This window comes from Ambystoma mexicanum, chromosome 3q (genome assembly GCF_040938575.1).
Source record: "Ambystoma mexicanum isolate Mex_15411 chromosome 3q, UKY_AmexF1_1, whole genome shotgun sequence".
NCBI classification, from domain to species: Eukaryota; Metazoa; Chordata; class Amphibia; order Caudata; family Ambystomatidae; genus Ambystoma; species Ambystoma mexicanum.
Genome location: NC_090926.1, coordinates 676,205,033 through 676,221,273, shown reverse-complemented (window position 1 = coordinate 676,221,273; position 16,241 = coordinate 676,205,033). Strand labels below are relative to the sequence as shown.

The window sequence follows — 16,241 nt, the reverse complement described above, 5'->3', positions numbered from 1 at the left end:
GAGGAGTCAAAGATCACTCCAAGGTGTGTGGCCTCAGAAGAAGGAGCAGGGGGAGAGCACATGGAGGAAGGTCCGAGTGAAGGGAAGAAGTCTGCAGCAGGGATCCCATTGGGACGGATCTCTGTTTTGCTGGCATTGAGGTAGAGGTAATTGGAAGTGCACCAGGCCTGTATGTCAAAACTGTCAGTCTGGTCTAACTTATCCTCTTCTTCCGAATATGCCCCCGACTCCCCTTCCTCCCTTTCCACCTCACCTTGAAGTTTCCGGCGTTGTGACAGCGTTGGGTTGTCTTTTGCTCGAGTCTTTACTCCTTTTTTTTGTAGATGAAGGCGACCAAGGTAGGACGCCACAGTGACACCCAAAGGGTGATCTGTGGCAACCCTCCGCAGCCGCCGAGTACTGGGGAAAAAGCCAAAGGCATAAAAAACCCCGGAAGAGATGAAATTCCGCAGCTGAAGGAAGCTCGAGTATTATGACTCCAAAGGATACTGTAGTGAAGTAGGAACGGATCTAACACCGCGGGGGTGGAGGTGCTGACAAGAAAGGCAGATAGCGATAGGAAGAGTGGAGCCGTAAGTACTTCAGCTAGAAAAGTGTAGGCAAGGCAATCCGAAATACAGGCAGTGGTCGATACACGGGAGGAGCAATAGGTAAATCCAAGCAGGAATGGGCGAGGCAGAGCAATCCGAAAAGCAGGCAGTGGTCGATACACGGGAGGAGCAACCGGTAATCCAAGCAGGAATGGGCGAGGCAGAGCAATCCGAAAAGCAGGCAGTGGTCGGAACCGGGAAATCAGTGGAGAGAAAAGAAAAGAAGGAGAGAGGAAGGAACCAGGGTAGCCAGGAAAATAGTAAACTGAAAGAAACGAAGGGAAGCGCACTCACAGAAGACGGGAGGGTGGAAGGGAATATTAAGAGGACCAGAAACACAGGCGGGGAGGAAACGAAGTAAGAAAACAGTAATAACCAGAAAGGGAATACCAAACGGAGATAGCGCAGGCAAGAGACAGAACGAGAACTGTACGTTGCAACACAACCCGACCCCGGAAGTGAAATGTATAAATACCGGTGTCGGGAGGCTACAGGAAACAACTAGACCGACACCTCACGTTTTCCTCGGACGTGATGGTGCCAGTAAAGGCGGACGCAATCTCCACCTATTCCACAGCCGCCAGATTCCCCGCGGTGTGACAGTATGCCCCCTCCCCAGGTCCACCCCCCCCGGTTTAGAAGGGTTCTTGACATGGAACTGTCGTAGAAGGAAGGGGGTACGTAAGTGGGATCTGGGTTCCCATGTGTCCTCAGAGCTTGGATAGCCTTTCCAGTGGACTAGGTACTCCAATCGACCTTTATGATAACGAGAGTCGCAAATGCGGGAGACCTCATAAAATTCTTTAGAGGGATCCGGAGGTACAGATACCTTCCCTTTCGTCCGAAGCCATTTGTCTTCAACAAATGCCTTTAGTTGGGAGGTGTGAAACACTGGGTGCACTCGGCGTAGTTGTGTGGGTAATAGGAGACGAAAGGCTACCGGATTAACCACGTGTGTTATCTTGTATGGTCCGATGAATTTAGGTGACAATTTTGAAGGACGCACCCACCGTGGTAAGAATTTAGTGGAGAGAAGCACTCTAGAACCGACTGTCCAATCTGGGACAGGTCTCCGGTGTTTGTTGGCTTGGAGCCTGTTTCTGTCTTGTGTATCTTTGAGTCCCTGTCTAGCCCGGTCTTGGGCCTCTTTTATGGTTGCTAATGTTGTTTCAACAAAAGGGACTGAGGACTCTATGTCAGTCAAGGGTAGAAAAATACGGGGATGGAACCCGTAAGTACAAAAAAAAGGGCTGGTACCGATGGCAGAATGGGAAGAATTATTGTACGAAAATTCAGCAGTAGGAAGCAACTGGACCCAATCGTCTTGTTGTTGATTAACGAAACATCGAAGATACTGCTCTAATGTACCATTGAGACGTTCCGTCTGACCATTTGATTGTGGGTGGAACCCAGAGGTCAGAGCTCTTTCTATGCCCAACCGCCGACAAAAGGCTGCCCAAAAATGCAAAGTGTATTGGGTGCCACGATCAGAAATGATTTTGGTAGGCAGACCGTGTAGTCTAAATATGTCTTTGAGAAATACTCCTGCCATCTTGGAGGCTGAAGGCACTCCGGGTAAAGGTGTAAAATGTGCCATCTTGGTAAAAGAATCAACGACCACCATTATACAGGTGCATCCTTGAGATTCGGGCAATTCCACTATGAAATCGGTAGATAAGATGGTCCACGGGCCTGTGGGAACCGGGCATGATTCCAACAATCCCAATGGTCTTTGGGTAGAAGACTTGTTACGGAGACAGGTGATACAAGATTGTACGTACAATCTGGCTTCTTCCCTCATCTTTGGCCAGAAGAAATAACGCGATAAGAGATCTTGAGTGTTTTTTACTCCACGATGACCTGCTATCTTGGTATCATGACACCAGAACAATGCCGTCCTTCTCAAGGATGTGGTTGGCAAGTATAACCTTGCGTTGACTAAATACAGCCCATCCTTCAGAACGTACTCCGGCTTCTCTCCCTGCATTTCATCTTCAAATCTCTCTCTTGAATCATCCTTGACCTGTTGTAGGAAAGTCGATACCAAACCAATACAGGGAGATCTAGCAAACATCAATTCAACGGTGGTTTCCTGTTCTGACAAGTAGTCACTACGTCGGGACAGGGCATCAGCCACAACGTTTTGCTCTCCCGGGATGTAGGTTATGTTAAAGTCGAATTGAGCAAAGAAATGAGCCCACCTAGCCTGCCTAGTATTGTAACACTCAAATTGACGCAACACTTGTAGATTCTTATGGTCTGTACGAAGGGTGAAAGGGTGTTCACCACCCTGAAGGAGATGTCGCCATTCAGTGCAGGCTAATTTCATGGCCAGCAGTTCCCTCTCTATAACAGAATAATTACGCTGGCTAGGATTCAGTGTCCTAGAGTAGTACGACACTGGATGTTCTTCACCATGAAATTCCTGCAGCAAGACTGCTCCTACAGCAGCTGAAGACGCGTCCGTCTCCACGATGAAGGGTTTGTGTTGATCAGGTTGTCTTAGTATGGGAGCGGAGCAAAAGGCCTGTTTTAGTTGTAGAAATCCTTTCTCAGCTTGAGAAGTCCACTGAAATGGTAGGGAGGACTTCTTAAGGAGTGTGGTCATCGGGAGTACTAATTGAGAGAAGTTCGGAATGAACTTCCGATAGAAATTTGACAATCCTAGGAATCTTTGGATCTCCTTCACAGATTTAGGGGACGGCCAGTCCAAGATAGATTTAACCTTCTGAGGATCCATCGATATCCCCTCTGAGGAAAGAACGTAACCAAGATACGAGATAGATGTCACAGAAAACTCACATTTTTCCAACTTGACTGAAAGGTGGTTGTCTTTGAGTCTGCGGAACACCTCTTTGACATGTGCAACATGTTCTTCCTTAGAGAAGGAAAAGACCAAAATGTCATCGAGATATACGATGACTGAGTGACCTAAGAGATCCGAAAAGAGTCTGTCCATAAAACGTTGGAATGTAGACGGCGCGTTCACCAAGCCAAAGGGCATCACTTGGTACTCGTATAACCCGAAAGGGGTTCTGAACGCCGTCTTCCACTCGTCCCCTGCTTGGATCCTGAGCAAATGGTATGCATTACGGAGATCTAGTTTGGTAAACACCGTGGCTGCCTCTACAGCATGGATGATTTCTGAGATCAGGGGCATCGGGTATCTGTCCTTGACAGTAACTTTGTTCAGCCCCCGGTAGTCTATACAAGGTCGTAGCTCCTGGGTGTCTCTTTTAGGTATAAAAAACAAAGAAGCGCCTGCAGGGGATTTGGAGGATTTGATTAGATCGTTGGCCAGATTCTTATCAAGGTAGTCTCGCAGAAACTGTCTTTCTAGTACCGTCAAAGGATACATCCGACAAAACGGGACCAAGGCACCTGGATGTAAATCGATGCTACAGTCTTCTGGTCGGTGGGGGGGTAGTTCCAAAGGGATCTTTTCCGTAACCACTTCGGTATATTCTTGGAGATAGGCGGGTATACAATGAATGGTCTTTGCTTCTTCTTCTCCACAGGAGGTTTGGATGGTAGAAAAAGTGGGTTTTGCCAAACAGTTTGTCTTGCAGTGCTCGGAGTGAAAACTCAACAGGTTTCTGGACCAGTCTATGGTGGGATTGTGTTTACGTAACCATCCAATGCCAATGATCAGGGGAAAGTGGGCCGCTCGGATTAAGTCAAAAGAAAGACGTTCGGAATGCTGCCTGATGTGCATCGTGAGGATTTCAGTGGCATGAGTAATGAGGCCTGAGCTCAAAGGTTCCCCATCAACACCTTCCACCTTTTGATCTTCCGTCTTGGCAATCCGTGACAAGCCCTGGCTTTCTGCCCAATGAGTATCCATAAAGTTCCCAGCAGCCCCGCAATCAAGGAGTGCTTGGGTTTGAATGGAGTTCTTGCCAATCAAAAGAGTAACGGTCATTACCATGAGTCGGGCATCATCTGATTCATCTGAACGGTCTGAAGTAGTGACTGAAAGAGTAACAAAGGGACTGGAGTCACTCCCTCGGTAATAAGTCCCTAAGTTTACCGAGGGTGCTCGTTTCCCGAGCGCCGGGGAGGAACAGACGGACAATCCCGAAGTAAATGAGATGAGGATCCGCAATACATGCATAGATTTCCTTCTCTTCGTCGTCTGCGTTCTTCAGTAGTGAGAGGGGAACGAGTGGTTCCGATTTGCATAGGTTCTTCTCATGAAAGACGTGTAGAGGGAGGTGGCATCGAGGAAGGAAGGACAAGGGGCATGGCACCACCACTCTTGATCTTGCGGTGCTCCGCTCGACGTTCGGACAGTCGGAAGTCGATCCGAAGTGTTGCAGTGATCAAATCTGCAAAGTTTAGGGGACGTTCAATACGTGCAAGTTCATCCTTCAACTCTTCTCGAAGACCCCTTCGAAAAATGGCATACTGGGCCTGTTCTTGCCACCCAGCTTCTGCTGCGACCTGCTTAAACGAGGTAATGTAGGACATCAGGTCAGAGCTTCCTTGCCTGATATCTAAGAGGTCCTCAGAGGCCATGTAGGTGCTTTCGGTTCGTAGAAATGTCTGTCTCATCAGGGTTTTGAAAGCATCATAGTCCTGGAGAACCGGTTCAGTTCTGTTAACCAGTGGGGTAGCCCAAGCCAAGGCATTGCCAGACATATGAGTTATCATGAATCCCACTTTGGCATGACCCGTAGAAAAGGCATGAGCCCGAAAAGAAAAATGCAGGTGGCAGGCATCCAAGAATTCTTGTAACCTCTTAGGCGACCCATCAAACCTCCCAGACACCAGTGGCAAAGGGGGTAAGTCAGCAGTGGGTGGATCCCGCTCTGCTACTCTTTGTTGTAGCGCAACGTTGGCGCTCTTGAGGTTTTGAACTTCCAAGTTCAGGCTTTGAACCGCCGCGATCAATTCCTGGACCTGTTGCGGCGTAGCCATATCTGATTCTGGGCGTTGCAAACTGTCAAAACTGTCAGTCTGGTCTAACTTATCCTCTTCTTCCGAATATGCCCCCGACTCCCCTTCCTCCCTTTCCACCTCACCTTGAAGTTTCCGGCGTTGTGACAGCGTTGGGTTGTCTTTTGCTCGAGTCTTTACTCCTTTTTTTTGTAGATGAAGGCGACCAAGGTAGGACGCCACAGTGACACCCAAAGGGTGATCTGTGGCAACCCTCCGCAGCCGCCGAGTACTGGGGAAAAAGCCAAAGGCATAAAAAACCCCGGAAGAGATGAAATTCCGCAGCTGAAGGAAGCTCGAGTATTATGACTCCAAAGGATACTGTAGTGAAGTAGGAACAGATCTAACACCGTGGGGGTGGAGGTGCTGACAAGAAAGGCAGATAGCGATAGGAAGAGTGGAGCCGTAAGTACTTCAGCTAGAAAAGTCTAGGCAAGGCAATCCGAAATACAGGCAGTGGTCGATACACGGGAGGAGCAATAGGTAAATCCAAGCAGGAATGGGCGAGGCAGAGCAATCCGAAAAGCAGGCAGTGGTCGATACACGGGAGGAGCAACCGGTAATCCAAGCAGGAATGGGCGAGGCAGAGCAATCCGAAAAGCAGGCAGTGGTCGGAACCGGGAAATCAGTGGAGAGAAAAGAAAAGAAGGAGAGAGGAAGGAACCAGGGTAGCCAGGAAAATAGTAAACTGAAAGAAACGAAGGGAAGCGCACTCACAGAAGACGGGAGGGTGGAAGGGAATATTAAGAGGACCAGAAACACAGGCGGGGAGGAAACGAAGTAAGAAAACAGTAATAACCAGAAAGGGAATACCAAACGGAGATAGCGCAGGCAAGAGACAGAACGAGAACTGTACGTTGCAACGCAACCCGACCCCGGAAGTGAAATGTATAAATACCGGTGTCGGGAGGCTGCAGGAAACAACTAGACCGACACCTCACGTTTTCCTCGGACGTGATGGTGCCAGTAAAGGCGGACGCAATCTCCACCTATTCCACAGCCGCCAGATTCCCCGCGGTGTGACACTGTATGGCAGATAGGCAGGCAGGGATGATTAAAGGTGCAAGAGTGTCAGCAGGATGTTTGAAGAAGAGTTGTGTGTCATCTGCATAACACTGGAGTTGGAGGAGATGAGGCATGCCAGCCGAGTAAGGTAGATGTTAAAGAGCCAAGGTGAGAGGGTAGAGCCCTGGGGAACACCACAGGTGGAGAAGGAAGGAGAGGAGAAGGTGCCCCGTATGACTTGGGAGAAGCGAACAGTTAGGAAGGAGGTCAGCACAGGCCAGTGCCCGCTTTGAGATACCAATGGTGTCGTGGAGCCTTTGTATGAGGAGGGAGTGGTTGAACATGTCAAAAGAAGAGGAGAGATCAAGAAGGATGAGGACAACTGGGGAATTGGAATCCAGGGATGCAAGCAGTTCTTCACAGGTGTTAAGAAGAGCAGTTTACGTGCCTCTGTATGTTCAGAATCCAGATTGTTGGTTGTGGAGACCACCAACAAGTTCAGTGTGAGCGTTGAGTTGGGGCGGGACCAACTTCTCCAGCAGTTTCCCCAGGTAAGGGGTGATGGAGATAGGGCGATAGTTGGCTGGACAGACAGGGTCTGCTGATAATTATTTTAAGGAGGTGGCACACAAGGGAGGACTTGAGGGAGGAGGTGAAAGCATCAGTAGCAAAGGAGTGGTTTCATAGATCAGCGAGTGCAGGGGCAAGGGAGCCAATGTTGTTCTTGATGGGTCTGGATGAGCAAAGGGAAGCCTGTTTGGACGGGATCTTCATGGTGAGGACCACTCTGTTGACTTCTTCAGGTTTGACAAGGGTGAAGGGGGAAGGGGGAAGGGGGAGTGGCCAAGGGAAACGAGGGGGTGAGGGATGGGATGGGAGGGTGAATAACAAGGCTGTTCACAATGTCATGAGTTTTGGTGGTGAAGTGAGTGGCCAGTGTGTTGCAGAGCGCCTGAGAAGGAATAGCGGTGGAGGGGACTGCAGAAGGGTTCGCTAGTTCCCTGCAGATTTTGAAAAGTTCAGCTGTGTTATTGGATGCGCCAGACACCCATGCTTGAATGAGGGCCCTTTTCTTGGCACGGATGGAGAGGCTGTATTGCCTTTAGAGCAGGCGGCAGGCTAGTTTGTCAAAGGGTGAGCCTGAAGTTTGCCACTTCAGTTCCTCAGCTCTGGACTTTTCAGGGCTGCAAGTTTGCAGTCATACCAGGTGCTGCGCTTAGAGGCAGGTTTCAGGCAGATCCTCATGACTGGGGCAAAAATGTCAAAGGTGTTGGACAAGGGGAAGTTGCTGAGAGCAGTGTCGGTGGTAGATTTTGAGTTGGGGGAATGGGAAAATAGGTGGAAGTGAAGGCAGCAGCTGACACTCGTTTCATCGAGCGGATGTTCATGTACAAGGTTGGCAGGGCTTTTAGAGGTGCGGTCAAAGGGCTATATGGACTCAGGTTGGAGGAGAGAAGAGAGTGGTCTGACCAAGAGAGAGGGGTGACCAGAGGAGAGGAGAGAGGGAGATCTGAGTGAATGAGGGCGTCCAGAGTCTGTCCAGCACAGAGGGTTGGACCAGAAGGGAGAATGGAGAGGGATTGAGAGGTGCAGAGGTCAATGAAGAGTGGATGCTGTGCCAGGAGAGTCCAATTGGATGTTAGCCACCCATGAGGAGAAGAAGGTTGGAGGAGGTTGAAAGTAAATTAGCCCATTCAGAGAGGTACAGTGAGGTAGCGCCAGGAGGCCAGTAAATGGTAGCAATTGTCAGGGTGGAGGAAGGAGAGGTAACCAACCTCCATACCAGGCTCTCAAAGGAAGAGTAGAGCTCAGTGGGTAAGATGGAACCCACTCCAGGAAGATTAAGGCAACCACCCCACCAGTACAGTGAGGTTGTGGCTTGGAAATGATCTTAAAGCCGTCAGGAGTCAAAAGCAGTGACTGAGCTGGCATTGAACCATGTCTCAGTAAGAGTGAGAATGTGAAGGTCAATGACTTCAAGGAGGAGGCAGATGTCTGCAGAGTGTTTGTTGGCTGAGCGGGCGTTAGGTCACCAGGTGGAGACGGTCTCTGCCTTTGAAGGTTTCCTGAGGTGGAGTACAGGGGCATGGTACTTCAGTCAGAGAGGGGGACAGAGGGAGTGGTGGAGGAGAGGCAGGAGAAGGAAGAAGTTAATGAGGGATGGCAGGATCCTGTCAACGAGGAGGTTGGCCTGAGCACCCTGAAGCAGGATATTGCCAGCATGCCACCAAAAACTCCATTCTATTCAAGTAACCACAAACACTGGACAATATTCCTCAATTGCTGGCCATTTGTAGGAAACTGGGCTTTGCTTTGCTGGGCATGTGTCAGTCGCACCACCAGTAAATGTGGCGATTCATGATGTTGATCACCATTTCAATATATCAAGAACTCTGACCACAGAATACAACTCGAAAGATCACTCATACTTTCTAGGCTGGAATAGTGTCCCATTGCAGCTCCAGGCTTCTGTAAAGTCCATATCCAGAAAACACAAAGGCTTCAAAATAAGGCAGCAAGAGTTGGCTCGCATGCCAAGAAACATCAGCACATTACACAGGTCTTGAATGTGCTGCTTTCATTATCTTCAGAATATTAATCCAATTCAAGTTCTAATATACACTGCATAGGGAGCATTGGAGAAAGAACTATGCGCTGTTCCCTTGGACCTATGCTTCGCCTGATACTTAAAAGCCTGAAAAGATTCAAGCAGAGGAAGCGTGTCAGAAGATCAGTGAGCTGTCTGCAGCCATGCAGTGGAACCAAAAAGACCTGCTACTGAGACTGGTCCTGAACTACCAACTTTTCTGATGAAATGGATAGACTGACCAGTTCAAACAGTTTGAGGGATGTTCGGGGTGGAATAAAATGGCCCACCCTTATGAGGGAATAGGGCATAGCCCTAATTGCACATGTTGTTAATGAATCTACACAAAGTGGCTAGATCTTCAATAGGTCATATCTGCCCCTCCCCCACTTCCACAGGAACCGAGAAGTCCTTATTACTAGATCAAAACTAAACTTTCACCCTGGAAAACAGTACTAGACTGAGGCCATGAGACACATGACATGATCCAGAAATCGTATTCAGAGGTCCTATGGAACAACTATGGAGGCGTTTGCTAGGTTTTAAAATCTTGCTCGATGCAGTGGTTAAAAAAAGTCAGTTCTAGACGCTGCGGAGACGCCATGTGCAGAAAACAGAACTTTGTGTGTGCTTACACTTGCCCTGTTCCCAGGTCCCATCACAAGCCTGTTCTTTTCTCCGTACAGGCGAGTCTGGCTTTCTATATCCAAAACACATTCAAACGGAAAGGACATGTATACACAAATCAGATGTCATTTTACTATAAAAGGATAACCTTGGGATTATAGAGTAGACTTGAAAACTAACTTTAAGTTTAGGAACGGCAGACACCAGAATCATTCAAATGCACGTTTATGGGCTGTCCTTCATGCCTCAGTCCAAAAGTGTCTGAATGTCAGCATGGACAACTGCAGGTTTGGTCACAAAACGTAATGGAGGCCTGCAGTTGTTGCTTTTAGACTAGTAGAGTTTCATTAAGAAAAAATATCCGAGTCTACGACATGGCTACACAGTGTCCCCAAGCTGAAACGTAGCTAGACATCCAGTTTCCATGACGAATACAGAGTTATCTAGTCTTCTGGATGCGATTGGTCAAGCTATAGTTAACCTGACATCTGGGTGTTTGTAACTGAACACAGCTTTACATCATAGTGCATGTGTCCGAGTCAATCCTTGACGAGGGTGCATGGTGCATGTAACCGAATTGCTCCAAGACGGCCCAAAGTGTGTTTTACTGGTCAGAACTATAGTCCGAAGTTGGGGTGGAAGTCTCAGTCGAGCTTAGCATAACAACTTCCTGGGTGCACTGGAAATGAATCTCAGCGGTAAACCCTAAGGAGAGCGCCACTTTGGATGTAATTGACTGGAACTGTAGCCAGATTTCAAGGTGTTCATGAAAGCTTGGTCGGGACCGTGTACTTTTGATTGGTTAAACTTTGGTTGGAGGTCAAGGTGTATATGACTGAACCAAAATGTGAAAAGACATAAGGATGGAAAAGAGAGAGTCCACTATTATCTGGAAGTCTGAGTGTGTGAACGGGTCTATTCTGAGCCCTACGTCCAGATGCAAGTGTCTCACCCAAATCTTAGTAAGAATTTAAGGGTACAACTGATCGCTGGAGCTTCGATGCACATCCACATTTGGGCTACCTTCTTGCGCCTGACGGGCTGTCAGACTGCATGTGACATAGGTGAACCTAATGAGGCTCTGCATGCCAAGTGGACTCGTAAGCAGTTTTCTGATATGATCACGCAGTAAGGGTGTGCATAGCAAGGCCAATCCTTCTCCAAGCCTCACTATGAGCTGACGCAGCCAAACCTAAGCTGCACATTATGCTCTATGGAATCTTGAAGCAACTTAGCGAAGGTTGGTGTGCAGAGATTAGCTCAAACTATATATATCAACCATTATGCAGCTTTCAAGATGCGATTTATCTGGAGATCTACAAGGATATATACACACCTGCACTATCTCTTATGTATTCTGATGAATCCAGTGCAGTCCTCACAGATTCCCCAGATGGGATCTCCACCCATGTTACCAGGTGAAGGCAGCCGCTATCTGATCCTGACCATGGGGGGTGGCTTCATGAGGGAGGATTTTATGGGAGGGGGCGACTGCTGGGGAGATAGTTTGACTTCATTGGATGAAGCACAGAATTCCCCCTTTTTTCCCCTAAGGAAGACTCTTTGAAACCCACTACGTTAATGGCATATTGTCATTTAATGGTTCCACCTTTTAGAGGAAATCAAGAAAAGTTGTCTTTACAGTATTCAAGTCAGGCCCCCACATGTGGCCCGAACACCCACAGCTCATACATGCTACCTTCTGTTTCTAATGTGCCTTATTGTAAACATCCTGAGAAAAAACATTTTGAGAAATAGAAGACCAATGACATATGGGCAGTGCCTTAAGTGGCACTACAAATCGAGCCGGGGCTCATCGAGGGGGCGTGGCCTAACAACGGGGTCTTGATGGGCCGTTAGGCCACGCCCCCTTGACGAGCCCCGGCTCAATGGGCTACTGGCACCCCTGCCAGGCAGCCTTTTGTAGAGATTAGCACCCTCTCCCCTAATGGGGAGAGGGTGCTGATCTCTGCATTTATTTTGTATAGGCTTGCCTGGCAGGGGACAGCGCCTCGCCTATTCAGCCTTAATGGTGGTGCTGCCCCTGCCAGCTGGGGAGGGGCAGCGTCACCATTAAGGCTGAAAGGGTGAGGCCACTGGAAGCAGAGGCCTTTTTCCTAAAGACTGACACTCCCGCGAATCCGCGGGAGCTTCAGTATTTAGAAAGCAAGGCATCTGCTTCCAGCGGCCTCACGTTTCTCCATAATGGTGGCGCCGGCCCACGTGCATCCCTTGATTAAAGGGATGCCTCGCAGGTGCGGCGCCACCATTATAGCTGAAAGGCATTTCTTTCTGAAGCCTGAAGCTCTCGCACTCGAGCGAGAGCTTCGGGCTGTAGAAAAAAATACCTTTTCGTGTAGTGGCCGGGGCTGCCCGGGGAGATTAGTGGGCCCCGGCAGGGCCCCGCCTCAAAACGAAATTTCGGAGCCTGCCGGGGCTCAGCCCCGGCAGGCCCCGGCCCACTTAAAGCCCTGCATATGGGGACTCCAACCCCCATAATCACTCCGGTACTGAGATGAGGAGGGTGAGAGAGTTTGTGCAAAGTGGCAGATTCCCCAAAGTACAACGTTCAGGCTAGTTATTTTTCAAAGCCTACAGAGTGCAGAACAGTTAAAGATGGTGACCACACTAAGAGGCTGAGCAGTGTAAGAGAGGACAAAAAACTCCAGGCATAGCCTCACGAACATGAGACACAGAGGTTACCAGGACAGAAGGAGGCATGCCGCAGATGAGCAGGAAAAGCTGTGGAGACACGAGGAGCTGTGCAGAAGTTCCTGGCTGTTGGACTGCTCATGGAAGCAGCGCTAGTCAGTTCAGACCAAGTGACGAAACCAGTGTGTGACCACGTAGCTGCACAGACCGCTGGAGAGACCTCCGCTGACTCTAAGGTGGAAAGCGAACAAAGAATCTGTTACATAAAGGTGCAGACAGTCAGACACATGGGAAGAGACCAGTGAGTCTGCCCAAAGCACCTGTGCACCCCGGGGCATTCCGACAAGTGTGACAACCCACATTTAATAAATATGAGCTTGTTAACGATGTAAAGAGCATAAGAAGAATATTTGAATGCAGTCAAGACAAAACATTAACACAACACCCAATAAGAAGAATGTTTGTATGCAGATAAGACACCATACCAAGAGAGACTTCAATGCAATACAGGTGTATAAGATGCCAGTGGGACCGGAGAAGATTGAGCAAGTTCTACCATAGGCAAATGCACCAAGTACCTCATGGTATATGCCATTTTTTTTTATAACCAAGGAACTGAGAATCATATAAGAGAAGCCCTGGCAGAAAGTATACCAGGCAGTTGAAAATATGTAATGATTCCTCCTGGCAGGAGAGTATACCAGGGAATCTGAAAGGAACTATAAAATAAATCCTGGCATGCGAGTATACCAGGTAATGGAGATTGATTATGATATGATATGGCATTTGTAACGCGCCTATACACAAGTGTTTCAAGGTGCGACGAGGCAGGGGGGGAACAAGGGGAGACAGACAACGATCCTACTAGGCCAGGTGTCATTCAGATCGCGCAAGTGCAAGGGTAGGGGGACTGGGAAAAGTGCAAGGGGAAGGGGAGAGGGGAAAGTGCAGTACATGGTTAGTAGAATACAAGATAAATAATAGGGCCAACTGGTGGCAAGTGCAAGGTAAGTGCCGGGAGAAGGGGCTGTAGGATACAGAGACAGTCCCGTAGTGCATGTAGGAAGTGCAGGGAAGAGTGGCTGAGCCAAGGACCGAGATCGGTGAGTGGCCCAGTTGCAGATTCAGTGCAGGTTCAGTGATTTTAGCAGGGGAGAGAGGGAGAGAAAGCGGAGGAAAAGAGGAAGGTTTTGAGGTACTTCCGGAACTGGAGATGGTTCTCCTCAAGTTTCAGGGAGGCAGGAAGGCTGTTCCAGAGGGAGGCCCCTGCTGCGGAGAGAGATCTACCCCCAGCTCGTTGCTTGGAGAAGCGGCTGACCCTGAGGTAGTTGGAGGTGGATGAGCATAGAGCTCGAGATGGAAGATATTTAGGAAGAGAGAGTTGAAGGTATTTTGGCCCAAGGCCCCAGAAGGCCTTGTGGACAATGCAGAGGGTTTTGAACTTAATCCTCAGAGCCACTGGGAGCCAGTGTAGTGATTTCAGTCCTGGAGAGATACGGTCCCTGGGCTTGAGGCCAAGGTCAAGTCTCGCAGTCCTGTTCTGGATGAGTTGCAAAGGGCGGAGAGTAGAGGCAGGAAGATTTAGATAGAGGGTGTTACAGTAGTCCAGCTTTGAGAGAACCAGGGCTCTGGAGACAGTGAGCTTCTGGGGGATGGAGAGGAAAGGAAGGATACCTCTGAGGAGGTGTAGCTGGTAATGTGACTTCTTAGAGACATCAGATATGTGAGGAGAGAAAGAGAGTGTGGAGTTGAAGATGACCCCAAGGTTTTTTGCCTTGCAGGTAGGAGCAGGAAGAGGGCCAGGGGAGGCTGGCCAGAGAGCTGCAGGGAAGGAGGAGTGGGTGTGCCGATAAGTAGAATCTCAGTCTTACTGGCATTAAGGCAGAGGTCGTTGGTGGCACACCATTCCTGGATAGCAGAAAGACAGTCCGAGATGAGGGAAGGAGAAGAGGAGGCAGAGGGTAGCCTGAAAATGAGCTGGGTATCATCCGCATAGCACAAATTTGGGACAGAGAGCGGCGATGCAGTGAGCAAGAAGTGCCAGATACTGGTTGAACAGCCAGGGGGAGATGTTGGATCCCTGGGGGACACCACAGGTAGAGAAAAAAGATGTCAGAGAGGAAGAACCCAGTTGGACCTGGGAGGGTCGATTGGAGAGGAAGGAGGTCAGCCACGCCAGAGCTTGACCAGTGATACCCAGGTAATCACAGAGACGGGTGAGCAGGATGGTGTGGTTGACAGTGTCAAAGGCAGAAGAGAGGTCGAGCAAAATGAGAACACAAGGGGTGTTAGAGTCAAGGTTTGAGAGCAGGTCCACACGGATGTTCAGGAGAGCAGTTTCCGTGCTTCTGGCAGCTCTGAAGCCAGACTGATGGTCATGAAGACTACCAACATATTCAGCATGGAGATTAAGCTGGGAGATGGCCAGTTTCTCCCGGAGCCTGCCCAGGAAGGGAGTGATAGAGATTGGGTGATAGTTAGCTGGGCAGGTTGAAGGAACTATAAAAGAAAGCCTGGCAGGTGAGTATACCAGGTGGTTGAAATTGAGTGAAGATTCATGGCAGGGGAGTACACTAGGCAGTCTGCTGATTTAAAAGAAAATCTTACAGAAAGGCTGTTGCAAATCTTGTGAACTTTGTGAGTCCAGTGAAGAAACAAGGGAAATGTTAATTAAAGTGGACCTTTTGCAATCCTATTTAAAGAAACCAGGGGATGGGAGCCCCCTGCCTCCATCTGGATCCAAGTGCCTCTACCTTGGAGAACATTTTTGTTGGAGTCATTATTGCATTTTAGTTTTGGAACACTTTTGCTAACATCAAGAAAAAAAGACATCGCCTTGCACCCTTTGTTGTTTTGGTTTAGTATAAGGGTCAGGATAGGACATTTTGGACACAGGGATGGCTTTTCAGTTACTGACCTCCTGACGTAGACTGATCCCTGGTTGTGATTTTTAGATAGGGAAACGCCTCTTAGAATAGAGCCAGTTAGGCAGTTTCCCAAACCATTTTTGTTTTAAAAATGTCTTTATTTGGGAATATGAATACCTTGTGTTGGACTCTCATATCTGACTTCTCACTGTTTATATTTAAAAGGTAGTGCAAAGACTTAATTTGATTGGATAGGGTCCAACCAAGTCAGCCAGCAGTGTGCCTATGACCAAGCCAAACCTTAGCTGGACATTATTAGTGTGTGAAATGTCTGCACACTTGCCAGATGTTGCTTCCAATGTAAATAGCCCAATACTTGCCTTGAGCCAACGGTTGGGGTATGAGTGATAAACCAAGAGAAGATAGTGTGCATGCAAGTGAGCCATCATATTTGACATCAGGGGGCCTGCAACCAAAATGCAGTGTTTGATGTCACCTTCTTTTTCCTCATTATAGGTGATCCTGGCAGAGGTGTATCCAAGTGGTTTCCAACGGTCCTTTTTTGATGACGAGGATCTGAACGCCATCGCCGAGGGTGATATCGTATATGCATTTCAGGCTTTGCCAGCTTCGGTCAAAGGAGGAGCCCCGACCCGTCTATCAGGTAGCCAATGCTTCTCTCTCCTACCATGATGTAACTTTGTGTGAAATGGAATGGCGGCAAGCGTTGGGTGATTCTGGCTTGTAAAGCCTGTCTGTCTGATGATGACGACTCCTGACAGAGCCATTAACCGCTTGTGCCATGTCTGTCAAGCTGATATGTGGATACTGCTGATCCCAACTTTAGTATTTCAGTGGATGGTGGTATCGGGAGTAGGTTGGAAATATGATAGTGTACATGAAGTACCGGACTGCACAGAGCCGGGGAGATGGCTTGGTACGAGTAGCAGCCTGGCCTAAAACAGTTGTTACAAA

General features: G+C 48.7%; 1 protein-coding gene across 1 annotated transcript in view; it reads left to right on the top strand.

Moving 5' to 3' along the window:
* USP43 (ubiquitin specific peptidase 43) overlaps nt 1–16,241 on the top strand; it is a 1,531,566-nt gene that overhangs the window by 914,672 nt on the left and 600,653 nt on the right. The window contains exon 6 of the mRNA XM_069654572.1: nt 15,783–15,930. Coding sequence (XP_069510673.1) covers nt 15,783–15,930 — 148 coding nt within the window. The remainder of the gene's footprint in view (nt 1–15,782; nt 15,931–16,241) is intronic.